Here is a 21,509-nt window from a genome sequence, read left to right on the forward strand (position 1 = left end):
TGGACGCAGCACCATCCTGGTCCGGATCCGGATCAACAGGAGGCGGATCAGGCAAAACCGGACTGGGAACTACTCTAACGCGAGCGGAGCCTGAGGGGATCCCAGAAACATCCTGGAAGCCATCAAATCTGCTTACCTTAGGGGGAGAGGGTCAAGAAGGAAATCCATCCTGCTGAGTCATGCGGGCCAGGTAAGCATTATGCAATAAAAGAATAAAATCTGCTGAAAAGGCAGGTGGGGGATGGGCCCCAGCCGGAGGAGCAAAAGAATTGTGCCCTGAATCTTCCCCAGAGGCTGGGGGTCCACCAGAGGGTCCACCGGAGTCAAAATGGGCGGAGGCAGAGAGAAATCGGCATCGGGGCTGCCCTGTGGCTGCGCTGTAGCAGACGCACCCGAATTCAAAATGGCTGCCGTTCCCGCGCTCGGCGAGAGCGGGGCTGACCCCCCCTGAGTGAAGACGTGCCTGAGAACGGACTCCTGGCCAATTAGCCACCCTCGAGAAGCCCTCCCCGCAGGGGAGGGCTACAAATGCTCTCACGGAAAGCCACGTTCCGGGCTCCCCTCAGGCCGAGCATTGCGTCGCACACAGCATGCTCAACTGTTCCCTTAACAGTTGAGCAGCCGATCGAAATTTACCCCTGGAACGGTCCCTGGCAGCAGCAGGAAAAGTAAAAAAGAGCTAAGCCTCTGCTCCTAATGACCGAAATAAGCTTGTAGTTTGTTTGGTTTTTTTTGTTAATAAAAAAAGCTGAGGAATGGCGCCTCTCAACAATCACAACCCCGAGGAATGCAGCTTCTCAGGTCAGTCGGTCTTAACGCAGGGGGAGAGGCTGGACCACCAGCCTGCACCCCTAGGAGCCAGGAATGAATTAACTAAAATTAAAAGAACCCGGACCTACCTGAGAAATAGATCCCTATTCTCAAAGCCAGGTACAAATGCAAGTTGGAAAGCAGTCAATTAAGAAAGCCCCAGAGCACTTTTCTGTGTGAACTTAAATTCTTTTTTTTTTTTTTTTTTTTTTAAACTTGATCCATTCAAAAGATTCAATTATTGTGAAAGGAAAGGGGAAAAATTATCCTCCTAACTTTCCTTGCTAACAATCTGAAATTTAAGTGGGAACCGCAGGTTCTGCAACCTTCATCTGTTGAAGACAGAGAAATACTGAAGGGATGCAGAGGGCGCACTAGGTTAATAGAGGGCACCTCACAAGTTTTTCTCTGTCTCCAACTGCTGGAAGGGAGGCATAATCCACAGTCTGGACTGATCTGGGTACGTATAGGGAACCCCCTACTCATCCTCACTCCTTCCCCACTGGCCGATCAACTAGTATTCTAAACCAAGAAAGAGATCACTATACCCTACACACCACTCTCTCCTCATCTAAGTAACCAGAAATTATAACATCAATCATTGGTGCAAAGTCCGCAAGTAAAAGATTCCTACGAATTTTGCACTTCTTGTGGGTGGTTTGAAAATTGGTCACGCAATTAAAAAAAAAGAAGAGAGGGCAATTGGTTCCAAATGCCTTAAGTTATACTTGGTTGTGGGTGAATTTTGAGAGGGTTTAAGAGCTTCTAATAGGTCACATGACTCATCGGCATGCCTTTATTAGAGATATGTCTTTGGAGGCTTCAATGATCCTGCAATCTGTTGAGCTCCCCAAGAAAAGGCAAAAAAAAAAAAAAAGGTGCTAAAACTCTTTGTCAACTCAAGAGATAACATAACTTCTAATTCCTCTTATCTGATTGCTCCTCTTATCTGATTGCTATGCTAGACATCTCCTGCGTTTGACAGTCAATCACTCTATCCTCCTCAACATCCTCAGAAGTATTGGGATTTCTGGTAACGCACTCTCTTGGATACAATCCTATCTACAAAATCGTTTTTCACTGTCCTAGCTGATAACACTGAATCTGAACCTATCAGTCTCCCTCAGGGAGTTCCCCAGGGTTCCTCTCTCTCCTCCACCCTCTTTAACATTTACATGCTCCCCCTTACCACCCTTCTCACCAATCTTCGTATCAAGCACTTCATATACGCAGATAACGTGCAAATTCTCTTCCCCTTCTCTGACTCCCTACAAACTGCCCTCCAAAACTGGCAATCCTGCCTTTCATCCATCAACCAACTCCTCACAGACATGCACCTCGCTCTCAACCCCAATAAAACTGAACTCCTAATCATTTCCAACAAACTTCCTTTTCCCTCGATCCCCCCCTCACACTCATCTACTTCTTTCTCCTCACACACTCGCAACCTGGGTGTTCTCATTGACAACCACCTCACTTTCAAACCCTTTATTAACTCTATCATAAGAGACTGCTATTTTAAGCTACAAACGATTAAAAAACTCAGACCTTTACTACACTTCTCTGATTTTCGCACAGTTCTCCAGTCTATTATTTTTTCTAAAATAGACTACTGCAACGCCCTCCTCCTTGGCCTCCCTTCTACGCATACCAAACTTTTACAACTCTTACAAAACGCCGCTGCACGTATTCTCTCAGGCTCCAAAAAAAGGGACCACATCACACCTACGCTTATTGAACTTCACTGGCTCCCAATACAATCACGAATACATTACAAAGCCCTTTCCCTCATCCATAAAAGTCTTACAAATGAAAATCTCAACTGGATCAATCCTCCCCTCGTTCCTCGCACTTCCTCAAGACCTACTCGTACTGCCCTCCAAGGAACTCTCCGCACACACTCAATCAAACTTACCTCTACTATGAGCAGAGCATTTTCCCTTGCTGGCCCTACCCTATGGAATTCACTACCTCCTGATCTACGCACAGAAACCTCCACCCCTAAATTAAAAAAAAAAAAAAACTAAAAACTTGGTTGTTCCTTCAGGCCTACCCCCATTCGCTTCCCTCTACACGAAGAATACCTAACTAAAGGTACCAGTTTATATAACCTGTCTCTCCCCCTGTTCATCTGACCTCGGTATCTCTTCTAAGTACTCCCTTCCTCCTTCGAGGCGCTTTTGCCTCACTCCACACTTCCCTGCCCCACCCTCCAGGATCCCTTATGCCTGCGTAGCTTTCCCTTGCCCTTATGTGTCCTACTCTCCCTTTGTGCTCCCCGGAACCCTCTCATTTTAATCTCTTAGGTATTCAGCTTCCCATTTCCGGCTGTTTACCTTATCTCAAGGCATCTGTTTAAGAACGCTGTTTTTGAATCCATGACTCCCTGTACCATGTATTATAGTCTCTTGTACATTGTATTGCTATTTTTTAGCATGATTCCCTGTATTATAACTCCTCACATTAATATATAGTTAGTTTTCTTGTAGCTGTCTTTGAGACATCTTTATATAGTCCCTGTTTAATACATACTTGTCCCTTGTATCTATGTTTCATTTTTTGCTATTGTTCTATGTAAGGGCCATGCCCAACAGTTCTTAGTTGTATGTAAACCGATACGATGTGCAAACGGCTATCGGTATAGAAGAAACTCTAAATAAATAAATAATTCAGTTATGTCACAATCCCTTGTCGGAGTGGCTAACTCCAATCCTCAAGAGTCACAAAAAGGCCTGCTTTTCAAAATATCCATAATGAATCTGTATTAGATATGTTTGATTATAAAGGAAGAAGTGCCTGAAAATCTCTCATATGCATATTCACTGTGGATATCCTGAAAACCAGGCCTGTTTGTGGCTCTTGAGGACTGGAGTTGGCCAGCCCTGCCTTGTATCCTACATGGCTGAAGACAAGCGGTAGTTATACGCTGCTGTCTTTGCCTGCAGCAGGTATGATCAAGAGAAACATAGATAAAATGGCAGGTGAACACTAAGAAACCCTGATGGAGACAGAGCAGGACGTACTGCTCTGGATCACTTACATGTTGACGTCAGATTCTGGGCCACCTTCTGAGGAAGCATTATCCTCCACGGAGATTGGTGGGTCTGGCTTCCTGATGAGGAAGAATAAAACAGTTCCTACCAGGCTGATCACCGTTAGAGCGATAAAAACCGTCCGGCGGTCTGCATCTAGGCATAAAGAAAAAAAAAAAAGACTTTTACATATGGCTTTAAGTATTTTGTGAGGTGTGTACCGAGGACAATGTGTGAACTAGGTGGCTCTTAGCTAAATATGACGGCATCTTCCATAGGAAAGTCTGGAAGACAAATCTTTGTACATTCTGTGTCTCATGCAAAACATACAAGAATACTTTTATTATGGAGACAGACTGAGAGGGCAATTCTCACAGTGCCCGCATCACTGCAAAATCCACGGGTACATTTTACCTGCAGTCTTCGCACTAATTTTGAAAGTATGAATGTATTTTCGGTTGGAAAACTGCTGAAGGAAAAAAAAAGGAGCCGCAGAGATGCACAGAGCTTTGAAAATACAACATTCCCCTAGATCTAAGCCCAGGAGCACCTCCATAATGATGCAGGTAAAAGCCCACACCTTATGGGCACTACATGCATAGATTTACCCCCTTATACAGAGCGGTCAATTTTCAGACAAGCAGTTTACACAGGTAAAGTACTTTTTGACTGCTATAAAAATAACTCTCTAAAGGCCAAGTTCCATTTGGAAATGACTGTCAAATGTCAGTGCCTCACTGCTAAGAAAAAATATAGATCAGGCATGTCACTGCCATCAGTACAAACAAATAAGCTTAGCCCGTCTTGTCATCTCTGACATTTTGCACTGCTCTTCCCAGTGTCCGTAACGATTGCATATCCTGGCTTTCAAGAATACTGAGCCAACAATACTGTGTGCAAACATGGAGTCCTAGGCTGCTTGGAGTACCTACACTTCACTGCATGCATTGGAAACTCCCCAGGCAGCAAGGTCATTCCTTGTATGAAGCAACAATGCCCATGTCGACATGATGCATTGAATGTCCAGATGGAGGTAAGCAAGGGGGATTTTCTGGCAGCTTCATTAGCAGCAGTTATCAGCTTTGGAGGGTTGCAAATGCACCCTCTGATTCAAACTGTGGGACACTAGATGCACGGACTTCCTTCATCTACTCAAATCCTTCACTCCCATGTGCTTTCACCACTCACAGGCTCTCGCTTACTCTGTACGGGGCCCCCCCCCAGTCATTAAAATGGTTTACAAACTCTCCAGTTAATGCACAAAGTCCTTTCCTTACAGGTGCAGTCTGGGGAAAAAGAAAGGACGAATTCTGGTCAATTTAAAAATACTTTCCCTCCAAGCCTTCCCTACTTTTTAAGAAGGGAAGGCTTGGAGGGAAAGGATAAAGGATTGACAGGCGGTGGAGTGCCCTGTTAACCTGCGTTTGGACGCGCACTGTTAACCCGCATTTGGACGCGCTAGCTTTACCCCTTATTCAGTAAGGGGTAATAACGCGTCGAAAACGCACGTCCAACCCCCCCGAAACTAATAACACCCGCAACATGCAAATGCATGTTGATGGTCCTATTAGTTATTCCGCGCGATTCAGTAAGTAAAATGTGCAGCCAAGCCGCACATTTTACTTTCAGAAATTAGCGCCTACCCAAAGATAGGCGTTAATTTCTGCCGGCACCGGGAAAGTGCACAGAAAAGCAGTAAAAACTGCTTTTCTGTACACCCTCCAACTTAATATCTTCATGGCGATATTAAGTCAGAGGTCCCAAAAGTAAAAAATAATTTAAAATAAAAAAATTTAAAAATCAGCCAGCAGCTCGAAAACCGGACGCTCAATTTTGCCAGCGTCCGGTTTCCAAACCCGTGGCTGTCAGCGGGCTCGAGAACCGACGCCGGCAAAATTGAGCGTCAGCTGTGAAACCCGCTGACAGCTGCCGCTCCTGTCAAAAAGGAGGCGCTAGGGACGCACTAGTGTCCCTAGCGCCTCCTTTTACCCCAGGCCCTAATTAGCATATTTTTATTTACTGGATCGCGCGCCCAGGACACTGGCCTATACGCTCGCCTGCTCTCCCGCGTTTCTTTCTGTATTAGCCTGTGAGGAAACAAGAGAAAGAAAGGGGGCATACTAACAAAAAAAAAAAAAAAAAGACAGGAATGTAGGTCAAAATAAGAGAAAGAAGTGAAAGGTACAGCAGAGAAACCGAATACTAAAAAAAAAATAAAATAAAATAAAAAATAAAAAACTGATGTGATCCTGCTCCCAAAACTGTGCCCTTTTAAGCCTTATACAATATTAAAGCTGCAGGGATACAACTAGATTCCAGTACTTTAAGAAATGATATCCTCATCAGAAAGCTTTTCTGAGTATAATCAGGTTCACTAGAAGTCTCAGCATTTGTGTGCATCTGGATCGTTGGCTATGACTCTGCTGTGTGTCTGCGCCGATTCAACCAATGTTTAATTTTCTCTATTTGTCTTCATATGTGCATAGTTATAATCTATGCTTGCTTATACTGCTGCCTTAATTGTGAGACAATAAGGCCAAATCTGACCTTGCTGTACACCACCTTCAGTGAATATCTTCAAAAAGGTGATAAATCATAATTAATAACTCAACTCTAAGAGAAAAGTAGGAGCTTTCCTGGATTACCAGAAAATGAATCCTTACTGGGAGGAGATGCAATGCTGCTGTAGAAGTATTCATGGAGGAGCTTGTGGCCTGGAACTTGTTCCAGTAGTCCCAACTTTTCAGTTTTGAGTAAACTGGCAAAAAATGGAAGCATCACCACCTGCACTGAACTGAACTCATTGGCAAAGTTTGAGTTTGAGCACAGCGAAGGTGCTATCTAAATCTGTATTTGTCTGAAGAAGCCAGACACAGAGGGAGAAGACTCCCTGTCCAGTGAACAGCTCGGGCCCGGTCCACTACAAGGACTGCTCAACCAAATTCCACCAAGAACCCAGTGATCAAGGAGGCCTTTTGAACCCCTCTACCAAGCCCCAGCAACAAAAGATAGGAACATGCTGCAGAACAGTAATAACATTTCTTCTGTCCCTGCCATGTTTATTAGATCCTGCCCCCCACCCCACCCCCCAGCCAGCCTGCCATGGCACACTGGTGTGCCTTCAGATCTGATCGGGTGTGCCACAGAAAAGTCACCACCGCCTACTGCTTAGGCATAGACCAGCACCTTGGCTCTGCTCTCAGCACCGCGCAGCAACAAGAGAATCAGTAGCAGTGGCTATTCAAACATGTAGGAGCTCCTTTCTGAGAACATGTGTAATCACACATGTCTCTTCTTCCTAGCTACAGCATGAGCCCTGGAATGTGGGAATTAATGGGCAACAACAGGGCATAGGCCTTGCTTTGTTTGGCCACAGTAACTCCTCATCTTTCCCCTTCCTGAGCTTCCTCCTTTTGTGTCCTTCAAGCTTCTTATAACCAGGCTGAGTGAGACATGGAAAGCGTGAACTGAGCAGCAGATGTGACTCATTCTGAGAGTTGGGAGAAGCAGCAGGGGAGGAGCTCTGGCAGTCACATGTGGCAGCCAAGGTTTGCCCACATCATACTGACTTTTCCCTTCTCCTGCACTTGTCATAGTGGGCCAGTTCCCTAAATATACAAGTACATGTGTGTGCCTGTCCCCTCACTCACTTTGTTTTACAATTTGAAAGAGACTGGTGTGCCTTTCAGTGCTTCCCCAGCTTTTCTTTTGAGCATACAAATCTTCTCCATGTCTGCATTGCCTGTTCCCTGGAGGCTGGTGTGCCACCAACATTTTTATTGACGTAAGAGTGTCTTGGGCTTAAAAAAGGTAAGGAAATGATGCCCTAGGTTCTGCTGTCACCAGATCCTTGTTCCTCTTGAAAAATGATGATGCTATAGTTGAAGAGATGGCAGGAGCAAAGGATTGCACAGGTATACAAGAGCTTTAGACTGCTCACTTGTAGCTGAAAGTCATCCGCAATGGAACATAACCAGAAGCTGGTACCGCCCCATGAATACTTGCTGCCTTTGCACGAAAAGAGTTGTGGTCTGATTCTGGTTCCACATCTCGGGCACCGTTCTCTGTTCAGTCTAAAGCAGGCAGGCATACCAGTAGCTGAACTACTCTAATCGGATTTCAGGATGTACAAAATAATCTGTAACCCCAATATTTAAAAAAGGCTCCAGGGGCGATCCGGGTAACTATAGAAAAGTGAGCCTGACTTCAGTGCTGGGAAAAATAGTGGAAACTATTCTCAAGATCAAAATCATAAAGCATATATAGAAAGACATGGTTTAATGGAACACAGTCAACATGGATTTACCCAAGGGAAGTCTTGCCTAACAAATCTGCTTCATTTTTTTAAAGGGGTTAATAAACATGTGAATAAAGGTGAACCGGTAGATGTAGTGTATTTGGATTTTCAGAAGGCGTTTGACAAAGTCCCTCATGAGAGGCTTCTAAGAAAACTAAAAAGTCATGGGATAGGAGGCGATGTCCTTTTGTGGATTACGAACTGGCTAAAAGACAGGAAACAGAGAGTAGGATTAAATGGACCGGTGCTTTTCAATATATATATATATATATATATATATATATATATATATATATATATATATATATATATATATATATATATCTATATATATATATATATATATATATATATATATAAATGATCTGGAAAGGAATACGAGTGAGGTTATCAAATTTGCGGATGATACAAAATTATTCAGAATAGTTAAATCACAAACGAATTGTGATACATTACAGGAGGACCTTGCAAGACTGGAAGATTGGGCATCCAAATGGCAGATGAAATTTAATGTGGACAAGTGCAAGGTGTTGCATATAGGGAAAAATAACCCTTGCTGTAGTTACATGATGTTAAGTTCCATATTAGGAGCTACCACCCAGGAAAAAGATCTAGGCAACATAGTGGATAATACTTTAAAATCGTCGGCTCAGTGTGCTGCAGCAGTCAAAAAAGCAAACAGAATGTTAGGCATTATTAGGAAGGGAATGGTTAATAAAACAGAAAATGTTATAATGCCTCTATATCGCTCCATGGTGAGACCGCACCTGGAATATTGTGTACAATTCTGGTCGCTGCATCTCAAAAAAGATATAGTTGCGATGGAGAAGGTACAGAGAAGGGCAACCAAAATGATAAAGGGGATGGAACAGCTCCCCTATGAGGAAAGGCTGAAGAGGTTAGGGCTGTTCAGCTTGGAGAAGAGACGGCTGAGGGGGGAAATGATGGAGGTGTTTAAAATGAGAGGTCTTGAACGAGTAGACGTGAATTGGTTATTTACACTTTCAAATAATATAAGGACTAGGGGGGCATTCCATAAAGTTAGCAAGTAGCACATTTAAGACTAATCGGAGAAAATTCTTTTTCACTCGGTGCACAATAAAACTCTGGAATTTGTTGCCAGAGGATGTGGTTAGTGAAGTTAGTGTAACTGGGTTCTTGGAGGAGAAGTCCATTAACAGCTATTAATCAAATTTACTTAGGGAATAGCCACTGCTATTAATTGCATCAGTAGCATGGGATCTTCTTGGTGTTTGGGTAATTGCCAGGTTTTTGTGGCCTGGTTTTGGCCTCTGTTGGAAACAGGATGCTGGACTTGATGGACCCTTGGTCTACCCAGCATGGCAATGTCTTATGTTCTTAGGTTAAAGCAGAAAGATATGCATGTAAAGCCACTAATATGACAAACCTGATATGTGAATTTTCCCTTTCCAAGCAAAGTAGATGAAGAGATTCCCAAAAAACAAGCTAAAAAAGGAAAGAAACACAAATATGTTTATTTACAGCTTAATCTACAATACTGTATTCACAAATACACATGTCCAACTTTGGTAGATATCCCATGTTAAGGAGAATATTACCCAAATACATCACTTTGTATTTTATTTCCAAAAAATATCAGATGTCAGGAAATACATGTTAATAAAGTCTCTTGATTTTCCTTAATCAACTATTACAAGCTTTTAAACCTTATGACTCTAGAGAATACCCCCATGGTGAGACTGCACCTTGAGTACTGTATGCAATTCTAGTTGCTGCATATCAAAAAAAAAGTTATAGCGGAACTAAAAAAAGGTACAGAGAAAGGTGAACACGATGATAAAAGCTAAAGAGGTTAGGAATCTTCAGCTTGGAGAAGAGACAGCTGAGGGGGGATATGATAGAAGTTTATAAAATAGTGCAGTGGATTAGAATGGGTAAGTGTGAATTGATTATTTACTCTTTCAAATAATAAAAAAAAAAAAAAAAAACTAGGGGACACTTCATTAACGGGCCGATACAGTACAGTGCGCTCCGTTGGAGCGCACTGTTAACCAGCCATTGGATGCGCGTTTTCCCTTACCCCTTATTCAGTAAGGGGCGGAAAACGCGTGTCCAACCCGTCGAACCTAACAGCGCCCTCAACATGCAAATGCATGTTGATGGCCCTATTAGGTATTCGCACGCGATTCAGTAAGTAAAATGTGCAGCCAAGCCGCACATTTTACTTTCAGAAATTAGGGCCTACCCAAAGGTAGGCGCTAATTTCTTCAGGCACCGGGAAAGTGCACAGAAAAGAAGTAAAAACTGCTTTTCTGTGCACCCTCCAACTTAATATCATGGCGATATTAAGTCGGAGGTCTCGAAGGGTAAAAAAAGTAAAAAGAAAAAAAGTTTTTTAAGTCGGCTGGCGGCTATCGGGTCGAAAACCGGACGCTCAATTTTGCTGGCATCCGGTTTCCGAGCCCGTGGCTGTCAGCAGGCTTGAGAACTAACGCCGGCAAAATTGAGCGTCGGCTGTCAAACCCGCTGACAGCTGCCGCTCCGGGCAAAAGGAGGCGCTGGGGATGCGCTAGTGTCCCTAGCGCCTCCTTTTGCCCGTTTCTACCGCCGGACCTAATTTAAATACTGAATCGTGCTCACAGGCGAGTGGCCTGTGCGCGCGCCTGGAGAGCGCGCCTGGAGAGCGGGCACATTTAAAACAAATCAGTGAAAATTCTCTCTCACTCTGTGCACAATTAAGCTCTGGAATTCATTACCGGAGAATGTGGTAAAGAGAGCTAGCATAGCTGGGTTTAAAAAAGGTTTGGACAAGCTCCTAAACTGTTATTAAACAGTTGGATTTGGGAAAAGCCACTACTTATCCTTGGGCGATAGCAGCATAGGATCTATTTACTGTTTGGATACTTGTGACCTGGATTGGCCACTGCTGGAGACAGGACACTGGGCTTGATAGACCCTTGGTCTGACCCAGTATGGCAATTTTTATGTTCTTAAGCAGCATTTCCTCTTTAAGCTAAAATGCTCACCAATGTTTCAACTAGTAAACAGCATCTAACTCATTCTCCGCTGACTTCACGTCCTGCTGAGTGATTCAGACTCCAGAGAAGTCTTGGGAAAGATTCTCCGAGGCTGAACAATTTTCCTTTCGTCATTAAGGAAAATAGAGCTCACATGAATTAGTCTGTCACTGGGTGACACTGGACAGCAGATTCCAACAGGCTCTGACCTCTGATAAACAAAGACAGCTTCTTCACACAGGAGGAGAACATCCTGTGCGACAACACCCTATGGGCATGGAGGCACTGTTTATGGAGCTCTCTTAGCATGCATGTTTAGCAGAATCAGCCCAAGCAAGTCGTTCCCCACTCCCCAACATTTTACAGTACCGAGAAGGGAAATTCTCAAAAGCCATTTACCTACCTGAAAATTGCTTACCCTGTATGCGCATGGTGCTATTTTTTTTTTTTTGTAGAGGGAATTCCCAGTGAGGGGTTAGGCCAAATGAGGCAACAATGTGCATAGTTTTTTGCATTTTCAAAGCTTTGCGCACTGTTTTGGCCGGAAAAAGTATCCACAGAAAAAAAGGAGGTGCAAAACTCTGTAGCTGGGCAACTTTCAAAAGGGAAAGAACATGCATGCTTTAAGAACGGGTGCAAAGCCCATGGGTAAAAGGGCCCACAGACTTTGCATCAGAATATGCAATTTTGAAAAGTCTGCCCACGCCTCCCCCCCCCCCCCCCCCCAAAGACAGAATTGCCAGGATCAGTGCAAGATTTATCCAGCCAGCACAGCTGAAGAGGAGGTTTCTTGCAGCCAAATCGTAGCTTGGAATCTGGGATGTTAAGACAGGAATAACTGATTTGGGATGATCATGACAAAAAAAATATGTGCAAGACAAATAGCTCATCGGGACACTGAAGGGTCTCACCTCCCCGTAGGAAGTGTCTACAAATGTTTTACCACACCGAGAGGCATTTGGCAAGCTTTCACCCATGAGGCATCATGATTGGTTCTGGGTTATTCCCCATGTGTGGCTGTGGCTCCATCACAGTACGGTACCAACAGTCTGCGCTACTGCCAAAATGCTATTCTCCTCTTGTTATGGGAGGAAGGGTGATGTTTACCTCAAGGTGATGCAAGGCACACACAGTCTAGAAACGTCTTCCTACAAAACATGTGAACCCTGTGGCCTAAAGCGGAAGAAATCAGCCTAGACCCTGTGCCTCCCCCAAGGTGCATAAAGAACTTCAACAGCAGCACTCAAACAACTAACCAGCAAATGCACCTCTGAACCCTTAAAACCATTTCTAACATGCTTATTTATTGAAGAACAAGTCTGTGGCTCTCTAAGTAAAAGGGCCAGATTTGTTTAAAAGTTTCTCACGGTCATCAATGTTGTGGAACTTTCTTCCACTGTTTCTTTGACAGGAACTGGATTATTTAGGTTTTAGAAAAAAAAGTGAAAGCTTAGTCCATTGGATTTTTTTTAAAGCTTGGGGTGGCAGTGTTAGCCTGTGGGTTTACTGGGGGATTTATTTGCTGTATGTGTAATCCAAGTCTTGATTTTATTATTAAATGTGTCTCTGAATTTTTATTTGTAACCCACTAGGACCAAGTATTTCGGACGAGCAGCACAAAAAAATGCCTGTAAATAAAGCGAATTCAAAAAAATCATTTTTTAAATGCATATCAAGACAGGTATTATACAGGTCTAGAGATTGCGCTATAGTACAATGGAAGATGCATGTGTCACAGTAAAATAGCAGGACTCCCCGTCCAGTACATTGGTATGACCTCGCTATGCCAGTCCTATTTGCTATCGCCACACTAAAATGCCAGAACATCATGGAAAGTCTCAATATAGCCTACACGAATAGTCCATCACACACACGCACGCCCCCCTCTCACTGGCACTGCCTCTCCTCCCTGGTGGATACAAGGTTGGGGGGATAGAAGTTTTACCTGAACTGCAAGAGAGCCCAGAAGATTCCACTGTTCCTCCCAATAGTGTTTTCATCGGAATTAATGGTTAGGCAGTTTCCTTGTGCCGTCCAAAGTACTGGAATTGGAGCAAAAAAGAAGACACCCTGAGACATGAGATGAGTCTTATTTAGTATTATGCGCACGTGTGTATGACACAAAAGGAAGTCATGAAAACCTACCAGCAGCTGCTATGCCAATGAAAACTGAAGCGGTGTAGAAGGACCAGGTGAAAGGCTGGATAAATGTGGCGATATATGCACTGAAAATGCAAAAACAGTCTGCTGGTCACAGCAATACATGACAGCCCAGCAAGCCTCGTCTCAAGACTGCTTCTGAAATAGCAAAGCTCAGGTCTGAAGCACAAAAAGTAGCCTTCCAGATTAGTTTTAACAATACTCATCAAGACTGTTAACATATTCTAATCAAATTATTCACATTCAATGAAACTGGTTATTGATGTAGGAGGGATTTGCATTGCATGAATACTCATGGCAATAAAATATTCACAAGGGAAACCTCTTCTCAGTCTCACAAATGAGTTTCACTGAATCATATTCATACTGTCAACACTACCTCCCTTGTAAGAAACCAGAGACATTTGTTATTTTTATATCTGAAGGATAGCTTCTTTTGCTGGAAAAGATACTTGATATAGTGAGCTAAAGTAAGGGGGTGGGTTACATTTTCTTGTTTTAGAAAACAGAATGTAAGAGCTTAATACTGGTAGATATAAATGTAATACAGGCAGGCAGAGCATAGTAAGAGAGTAGAGATACCTCTTATGGTATAAGAAATGTCTGCAAGAGTAGATGCTCAGCTTCATTGTATCTGACCCACACTATGCAAGATAGCATCTTATGCCATAAGAGACGGATCTGAGAGCACCTCTGATCTAAAGGGCTGCATGGCGCAGAGTTCTGCTAACTGGTGTACAACACATTAAACACATTTAAGGACTGGGGCTGGTTTTGTAGTTCAGTGGCAAGTGCTGTGCACTGGAATATTCAAAATGACGTCAAACAACATTTTTCAAAAGTTAAACTACGTGCGCTGTGCAAAAATCTTAACACCCGAAAGAATGCTTATATTCCATAATTGACCTTCATAACGCTCTGCAGTATCCTCGGGCATTGCTGCTCTATTCGTGATACTGCTTAAGGGCGTTATGAAGGTCACATATGAAATATAAGCATTCTTCAAGGTGTTGAGATTTTTGCACAGCATATGTAGTTTAACTTTTGAAAAATGTTTGTTGTTTGACGTCATTTTGAATATTCCAGTAACATAATCGTCAAAACGTTAAAAAAAAAAAAAGAGTATCTGTTTGTTTATTAAGTGCTGTGCACTGCCATGCAGAAAATCTAAATTCAGGTCACAGGTCAAGCTTCTGCTCCCCAGTTCAACCAGGGATGGAGATGAAGAGATAGCGCTTACAGTCTCTTACACAGGAGTCCTCGCCATCAGGAAGATATCAAAATAGGAGAAAAATACACCAGGTATTTATAGATTAAGGCACATGGCATAATATGTTCCATAAGGAGCAGGAGGGAACTACTGGACCAAAATAAAAAAACATTTTTAAATGTCTGGGCTTCTCTCTCTTCTGTGTATATCTGCTGATTAGTTCCTCAGAGTACTGAAAACACTGGCGAATACAGCGTGGCATTTTTATAGCATTCACCGCAGCTGGTACTCACCTGTAAAATAAACCGCTAACAAACATAGCAACCTGTGGTCCTAGAAGAGCAACTACAGAAGGCGAAATCAGATTGGATGCAGAGAACACTCCATAAATGACAGCCATGCTGTGCAGGGAAAAAAAAAAAAACATACACACCAACATCTCATTAACCAAAACACAGATAAAGCAGCGTTTCACTGTTAGACCACTGGCTCTAACCTGGCCCAGATAAGAGAAACTTGTTCTCATCTGAAACCCTTTTGATGCCCTGTGCGCAGTGATTTGGAGCCATCAGTTATTTCCTAGTCACTGCTTCACTGAAACCCCATCACCACGGCAGCTATGAACTGGGAACGTCAAGCACAGTGGCCAAAGACCAAACCAGAAACAAGCCAATGGCTGAGACATACTGGTGGGGCAGAGCAAGAGGCGGCAACACCTATGAGAAAATGGAGATCATGAGTTTGCAGTGGTGCAGTGGTACCAGTCCAGCACCTTACACAGCAGTAACAAATCTTAGATTTACAATTGTTTTCAAAACCCACAGCTCTCTTGGAAATCCACAGCAATTGGCACTTAAGTCCCAAACACGAGTTGCTGGGGGCCTTGCTAAGAAGATTATTCATTGGATGGTGGATGTGCAGATGACCAGTAATAGAAACAATAGTCAAATCCAGTTACAATAAATAAAAAATATTCTCAGGAAGGGACCTTGGAAGGTCAGCAAAACATTGACAGAATGGAAGGCAATTAGAAATCAAATGAAATCTGTAACGAAGTACCTGGTGTATCCAGTGCCATGAAAACTTGTGCTGTTCAAGTTGGCAATAACTGTTTGCTGTGGATTAAAATGGAAATATGTTCAAAATAAAACATTTAAAAATATATTAAAGGTGTACAGTATCTGCAAACACTAGTAATTTTTGGAGAGAAAGGCTGCATTTTGACTTTTCAAGATCCACGGGTTATGCAGAGTTTTCACTAGCTAAAAATGACTTAAAAGATCTTAACACTCAATTTCTTCTATAACTCTGACAATTTATTTTACAGCAGAAACCTGAACATAGAAGCTTAGAAATAATGAATATTCAACTTTTCCATTCTGCTCTCCATACTTTAAACTGGCTAAATTATGCTCACAAGTTATTTCCCGTTAGCTTCAGTACAGAAAGTGGAGGATTAACATTCAGAAACGGTATTTGCTGGCTTTGCCAAAGAACACACAATCCAACTGATCAACCTCATACAGCCAATGGCCAATATAAAACAACCAAGAAGTTCCATGCTGAAGTAATGGTGCCTACTTTCTAGGAATGAGTGCATTTGCATATATGCATGTAACAAAAAAGCACCCTCTCAAAATCCTCTGGGGCCTCCCAGCATATCCTGCAAATTTACAGGCCGATGCAATAAAATGCACATAAAAACGTGTCCAAATTGGGTGCCCAGGAGAAGTGGCTGTGCGCCCACAATTGTAATGGGCGCTCAATACCAGTGTCCGTTTTATCCCACCTCAATTGATTTTGCCCACTGTACCCACACAATGTACATGCCTGAACGTGTATATTGTACATCCAGACATTTTTCTTTTCTTTTTAGATCACGTTATTCCTTTAAATCTTGAACACCGCAAGCAGTAGATCTAAGTAGCGAACAGATACTTAGAAAGAGGAACCACACGGAACAGTATTTCTGCATTTCTTATGAGCCCTTGAGTGGCTGAATGGCTTAATGCCAGCTTCTAGGCTGGAGTTCAATGTGCCATGTTGAAAAGTGTTTGTTGGGCGCCTGGCGATTTACTGCATCAGGGGGTAATAGCTAATAGCCTCATCTACATGGAATTGACATTTGATGAACGCTATTGGCTACGCAGCTGTTTGGGCACTGTTTTGGACATGCTAATCCCCTTATTGCATCAGGTGCTAGTAGAGCATGCCCAACCGCTCGTTAACCTGCGTGCTAGGCTGAGTGCACTTTATTGCATCACCCCCTTAGCGTGGATAGAACAATGAAATGGCATGAGCTAAATAAATAGAACAAATGTTTGTAGTGAATTCCAAATTACATTAGTGAGCAAAGTACATAGAATGTAAAACTGTAGAGATTGCAAGCAAAAGGAGTGTGAAAGGAGGGCCCTGAGGCCTTACCTGGGGTGCTAACAGCTGTGTGAGGCCCCGGAGGTATTCCGGGTACCACCCCCATTGTGATGTCATTTGTCGACACCCAAAGGGAGGTATAAAATCTGACTTTTGGCGGCGCATGCCGCCACCAGAATGTTGCCAAAGCCGCGTGCGCGGCTTAGTTCTTTTGTGGACCTGTTTCAATGACAGAGAAGGAATACGAATAAGGTACCCCTTTGTTGATAATAATATATTTTGATTTCTACACTCCTATCTTTCAATCTCCATGATTAGGAAATCTTAAATTGCGTAGAAACATGGTATAAAGAATTTGGTTCTGATTACCTTTAAAATCTTGAATTTAAGATAGTAATGCCTCATACTGCCAGAAAAAGACGGGCAAAAGAACGTGCTTGCCCTGGAGCTAGCTCAGATCCCGTTTTGACTGGCCCGATGGACCTCCATGTTATTAAAGCTGGGCAACAATCGGCGTTCAAGCCGCATGGGGAGAGTGCTCTTGTCACTGAACGGAGCATCTCCTCGGGCACTGACATCTCATTAATCACCGATATGGAGGGAGGCTCCTGCAAACCCAGCAGCACAGAGAGACTCGGTTGAGGAAGTGACCCCCCTGTCAGCCAAAGTTGCAGACAGGGATGATGGCCAACCAGGGACCCCAAACCCGAGAGGTCTCGGCGAAAATATCACTCAAAAGAGTAGTGGTGAAACTGCAGGAGGCATAATAAAGCTCTGGAATTTGTTGCCAGAGGATGTGGTTAGTGCAGTTAGGGTTCAAAAAAGGTTTGGATAAGTTCTTGGAGGAGAAATCCATTAATGGCTATTAATCAATTATACTTAGGGAATAGCCACTGCTATTAATTGCATCAGTAGCATGGGTTCTTCTTAGTGTTTGGATAATTGCCAGGTTCTTGTGGCCTAGTTTTGGCCTCTGTTGGAAACAGGATGCTGGGCTTGATGGATCCTTGGTCTGACCCGGCATGCAATTTCTTATAGCTTTGGGAGAGCAAGGAGTACCTGGGCAAAGGATATCAACTCCAATTAAGGCAGTTTTTGATTTTCAATTGATTAAACCAAAAAATATAACATTAGAGTAACTTTGGGAGGCTATAGAGGGAATGGGGAGGATAATCTCTAGTCAGATTAGTTCTTATTCTGAGAAACTACAAGATCATGAGGATCGTATTTATGTTTTAGAAAAAAGAACAACTAGTCTGGTCACTCAGAATTCTGAAAGTAAGAAGGAAATGGAGGTTAGTAAAACTTTACAAAATGCACTAGTTAAAGCTAATATGAACCTACAGGTCAAATTAGAAAATATAGAAAATGTTTTGAAAGGAAGAAATTTGCGCTTTGTAAACTTCCCGCAATTACTTCTTACCCCACCTAAGGAGATGTATGAAAGGTATTTAAGAGAAATATTGAATGTACCAGAAAAGAATATACCTCCTATTACTAGAGTATTTTATATACCATATAGAGATCAGAAAAATGGGAAAACACAAATAGAGAGTGCAGAGGTAAAAAGTAATCAAGGAGAGAAAGTTTCTAGGTTAAATATAACTGAAATGCTTGAAACGTCTGACACAGAGTCGGTCAAACCAGCCACTATGGGCCTCATTTTCTAAAGTATCGCAGGCCTGCGATACTTTAGAAAATTGCGCTAATGGGGGGCGGTCCTGCGCTAGCCGGCAGCGATCGCACCGCGGCGGTACGTATCGCTGCCGGTTTCGCACCCAATAGCGTCACCATAGAAGGTGTAGCTATTGGGTGTGAAATAGGACACAAAAAGGCCCTTACCTTTTCGCTGGCGGCGCCGTCTTCACGGAGTCTGCCTTGGTGACGCCCTGACTCCTCCTCTTCTGGGGCAGACTCCGCCCAAATTTAGGTAGCGCAGGCGTGCGATAGCCTTGGTAAATAAGGCCCTATGATTGTAATGTTCACTTTGGATTATGACAGGGATTGGGTTTTGAATCTATTCTTTAAAAATAGAATGCAGACCTTTTTAGGTTGACATGTAAGGATATTTCCTGATGTCTCCAAAACCACCCAAAAGAAGCGAAAGCAATTTCTACTTCTTAGGCCCCTAGCCTTACAGATAAGGGCAACATTTCAATTAAAATTTCCATGTCGTTGTCTGGTTTCCTATAAAGGTACTAAATATATTTTTTATACCTTCACAATTAGCTCAATTTTTAGAAAAAAAGAAAGAAGAAAAAGATCAGGGAAGTGAGAAAATTGGTATTTAGAGCCCAATGTACAAATATCTCCAGTACTAGGTTATGTCCCTCTAGAATAAAGTAGGCCTAGCTAACATTAAATGTTTACATTTAGAATATTATAATATGTTGTATAAATTTAATTAGGATTTTCTTTTCTTTAGGACTTACTGAAGTTATGTCAGTTTTCTTTTCTGTAAGAAATAAGTTGTGTATTTAAAATTATTTGTGTTCTGCCAATAGTCTTCAAATTCTATGTCACGTGATAAATTTTCTTGATTGTAAAATTGAGTAATGAATAAATAAAAAATATATATTAAAAAAAGAATGTAAAACTGTATTCAAGCAGTAGAAAAGTAACCTGATGAAACTGAAAATAAAATAAGATAACATCTTATTCTACAATGAAATGACCTGTAATTATAAAGCTCCCACTCAGAAAGCTGGGGAACAAAATGACTCCACTGCTACTGCAATCTTTGTTCAAATACAAACGAAAACCAAACTAATGAAACAGTGAGAGCAAGAGAACCAAAATAAAGTGTTCATGTCTTTGTGCTTACCGCAACATTTCCACAAGTTTGGAACGCTGTGAACATAAACATGAAAGCAAATCCAAGGATGATTATATTAAAAAGCTTTTTATTGTCAGGAGACATTTTTTATTTTCTTCAAGCAAACTCTGAGCTTCAGCATAAGAAAGATTGCCCAAACTTCCTTCTTGCCAGTGATACTCTTCGCTCCTAGGAAAAAGAAAAAAAAAAAAAGAGAGCTCCATGGTTAACACAGCAATAATAATGGTAAAGGTATCAATTTAGAAAACATCAACCAAGAAAAACACACATTATAATTATCAGTGAGGGTTCAATTAAAATCTGAAGTCTGAAAACAAACCAAAAAAACACCCATACATTTCAAATAATTTGGTCGTGTTTTTGAAATCCAATATATAGTATCTTACAATTTTTGAAAGCTAAATAAATCATCCCTCTCTGTCACCTAGCTGTGTGTACGGACGGAAAAAATTAACATAAAATTTGATTGTTGGAGGGAACAGTAATGCAAAGTTGAAAACGCAACCTGGAAATTTGTATGAGGCTCACAAGAGCTTCTCTTACCCCTACTGCTCAGGAAGAGCAACCAAGTAGCATCGATTTCAAATCGTTTGTTCTTCACAAGGCTTTCTCAAACGCCAGAAAGGAAAGCTTAACAGTCCAGCTGCTCAAGATCATTTGTGCTGAAAAGGCAGTCATCTGACAAGAGTAAAGAGAGGAATCATTTCCATGCTCATAGCGAACAGGAAATTCAGAAACAGATTGTATGTAAAATGTCAGCTGATACTCGCCTCAGCCTTCTAGGAACACTGGGAAATGCAGTTTTCTTGGTGTTAATGTAACAAAGGCCATTCTGTGTAATCACTGAAATGTCTTTGACCTTTACTTTATTAATTCTATGGTCCCCATAAACCCAGATCCTCTTTAACAATAACAAAGTATTCAACTTACAATAGTGATTCAATTAGTGATGATAATTTACCAATTTACAGTTTTCAAAGCTAAAAATGAAGACTTCTCTTACAACTAAGAAACGAAAAAATTCATCAAGCCCGCTCTCAAATAAACGAATAATTTTATACGGCTAAAAGTTTAAACAAGACAATGGCTTAAAACATGATCATTTTTTAAAGCTTAACATTTTATTTTAATATTTATAGCAGATTCAATGCAGAGGCACATAAAACTACAATTCCCAGAAGCCACCCGCCCAAAAAAAATCCAGACACGTGCCGTCTCAATTAAGTCCACAGTCCACGTTAGTTACATTTATGTTTTTATATAGAAAATAACTAATACTCTAAATAAAACCTTATTTAACTAATTTTGAAAACATGTACAAACAGGACTTTTATTTATTGATTTGCAGAAAGAATAATGCACAATTTTAACTGTAAAGCAAACCATCATTAACGACAAATTATTTAAGACAATCCCATACTTCGAATCATATCACGATCAGAAAAGTTTGCACATGTATATAAATGTATATAATTTTTAAATTTCTTCATCTTCCAAAACCAACAAGAATTACTAAGCAAACTTCCAATCACTTCCGGTGAGTCACACTCTTCTGCGCTCAGCAAACTGTTCTATGATTTTAAACATGAATTATAAACAAATGGTTTGTAAAAATTAATATATCTCATTTGACGGCTCTGTGCTGGAAAGTAGCTAAAAACAAAGGAAAGCAAAAATGATGCTTTGGTAACATTGTGGAACTTGAGTGAAGGGGGAGGTTTTACTTCCGGGGGAGGGCGGGGCAGCCGCTTAGGCGGGCCAGCAGCCATTTTCTGATTGTGAGGGGAGAACG

At 41.9% G+C, this 21,509-nt stretch overlaps 1 protein-coding gene across 3 annotated transcripts in view; it reads right to left on the reverse strand.

Annotated features, from left to right (window-relative positions):
• Positions 1–21,509, reverse strand: part of MFSD11 (major facilitator superfamily domain containing 11) — a 65,713-nt gene that overhangs the window by 35,964 nt on the left and 8,240 nt on the right. Inside the window, exons 1-9 of one of the 3 annotated variants that reach the window (XM_029600404.1) lie at positions 21,138–21,506; positions 20,261–20,395; positions 19,706–19,885; positions 15,568–15,623; positions 14,802–14,909; positions 13,284–13,363; positions 13,084–13,180; positions 9,548–9,606; positions 3,851–3,998 (exon numbers count right to left, since the gene is read on the reverse strand). In XM_029600404.1, the coding sequence (XP_029456264.1) occupies positions 3,851–3,998; positions 9,548–9,606; positions 13,084–13,180; positions 13,284–13,363; positions 14,802–14,909; positions 15,568–15,623; positions 19,706–19,801 (644 nt within the window). In that variant the 5' untranslated portion in view covers positions 19,802–19,885; positions 20,261–20,395; positions 21,138–21,506. Of the gene's footprint in view, positions 1–3,850; positions 3,999–9,547; positions 9,607–13,083; positions 13,181–13,283; positions 13,364–14,801; positions 14,910–15,567; positions 15,624–19,705; positions 19,886–20,260; positions 20,486–21,137; positions 21,507–21,509 lie in introns of those variants that run through there. The other 2 variants (XM_029600403.1, XM_029600402.1) reach the window with 2 other exon arrangements.

Source organism: Rhinatrema bivittatum, chromosome 4, assembly GCF_901001135.1.
Source record: "Rhinatrema bivittatum chromosome 4, aRhiBiv1.1, whole genome shotgun sequence".
In the NCBI taxonomy this organism is placed as follows: domain Eukaryota; kingdom Metazoa; phylum Chordata; class Amphibia; order Gymnophiona; family Rhinatrematidae; genus Rhinatrema; species Rhinatrema bivittatum.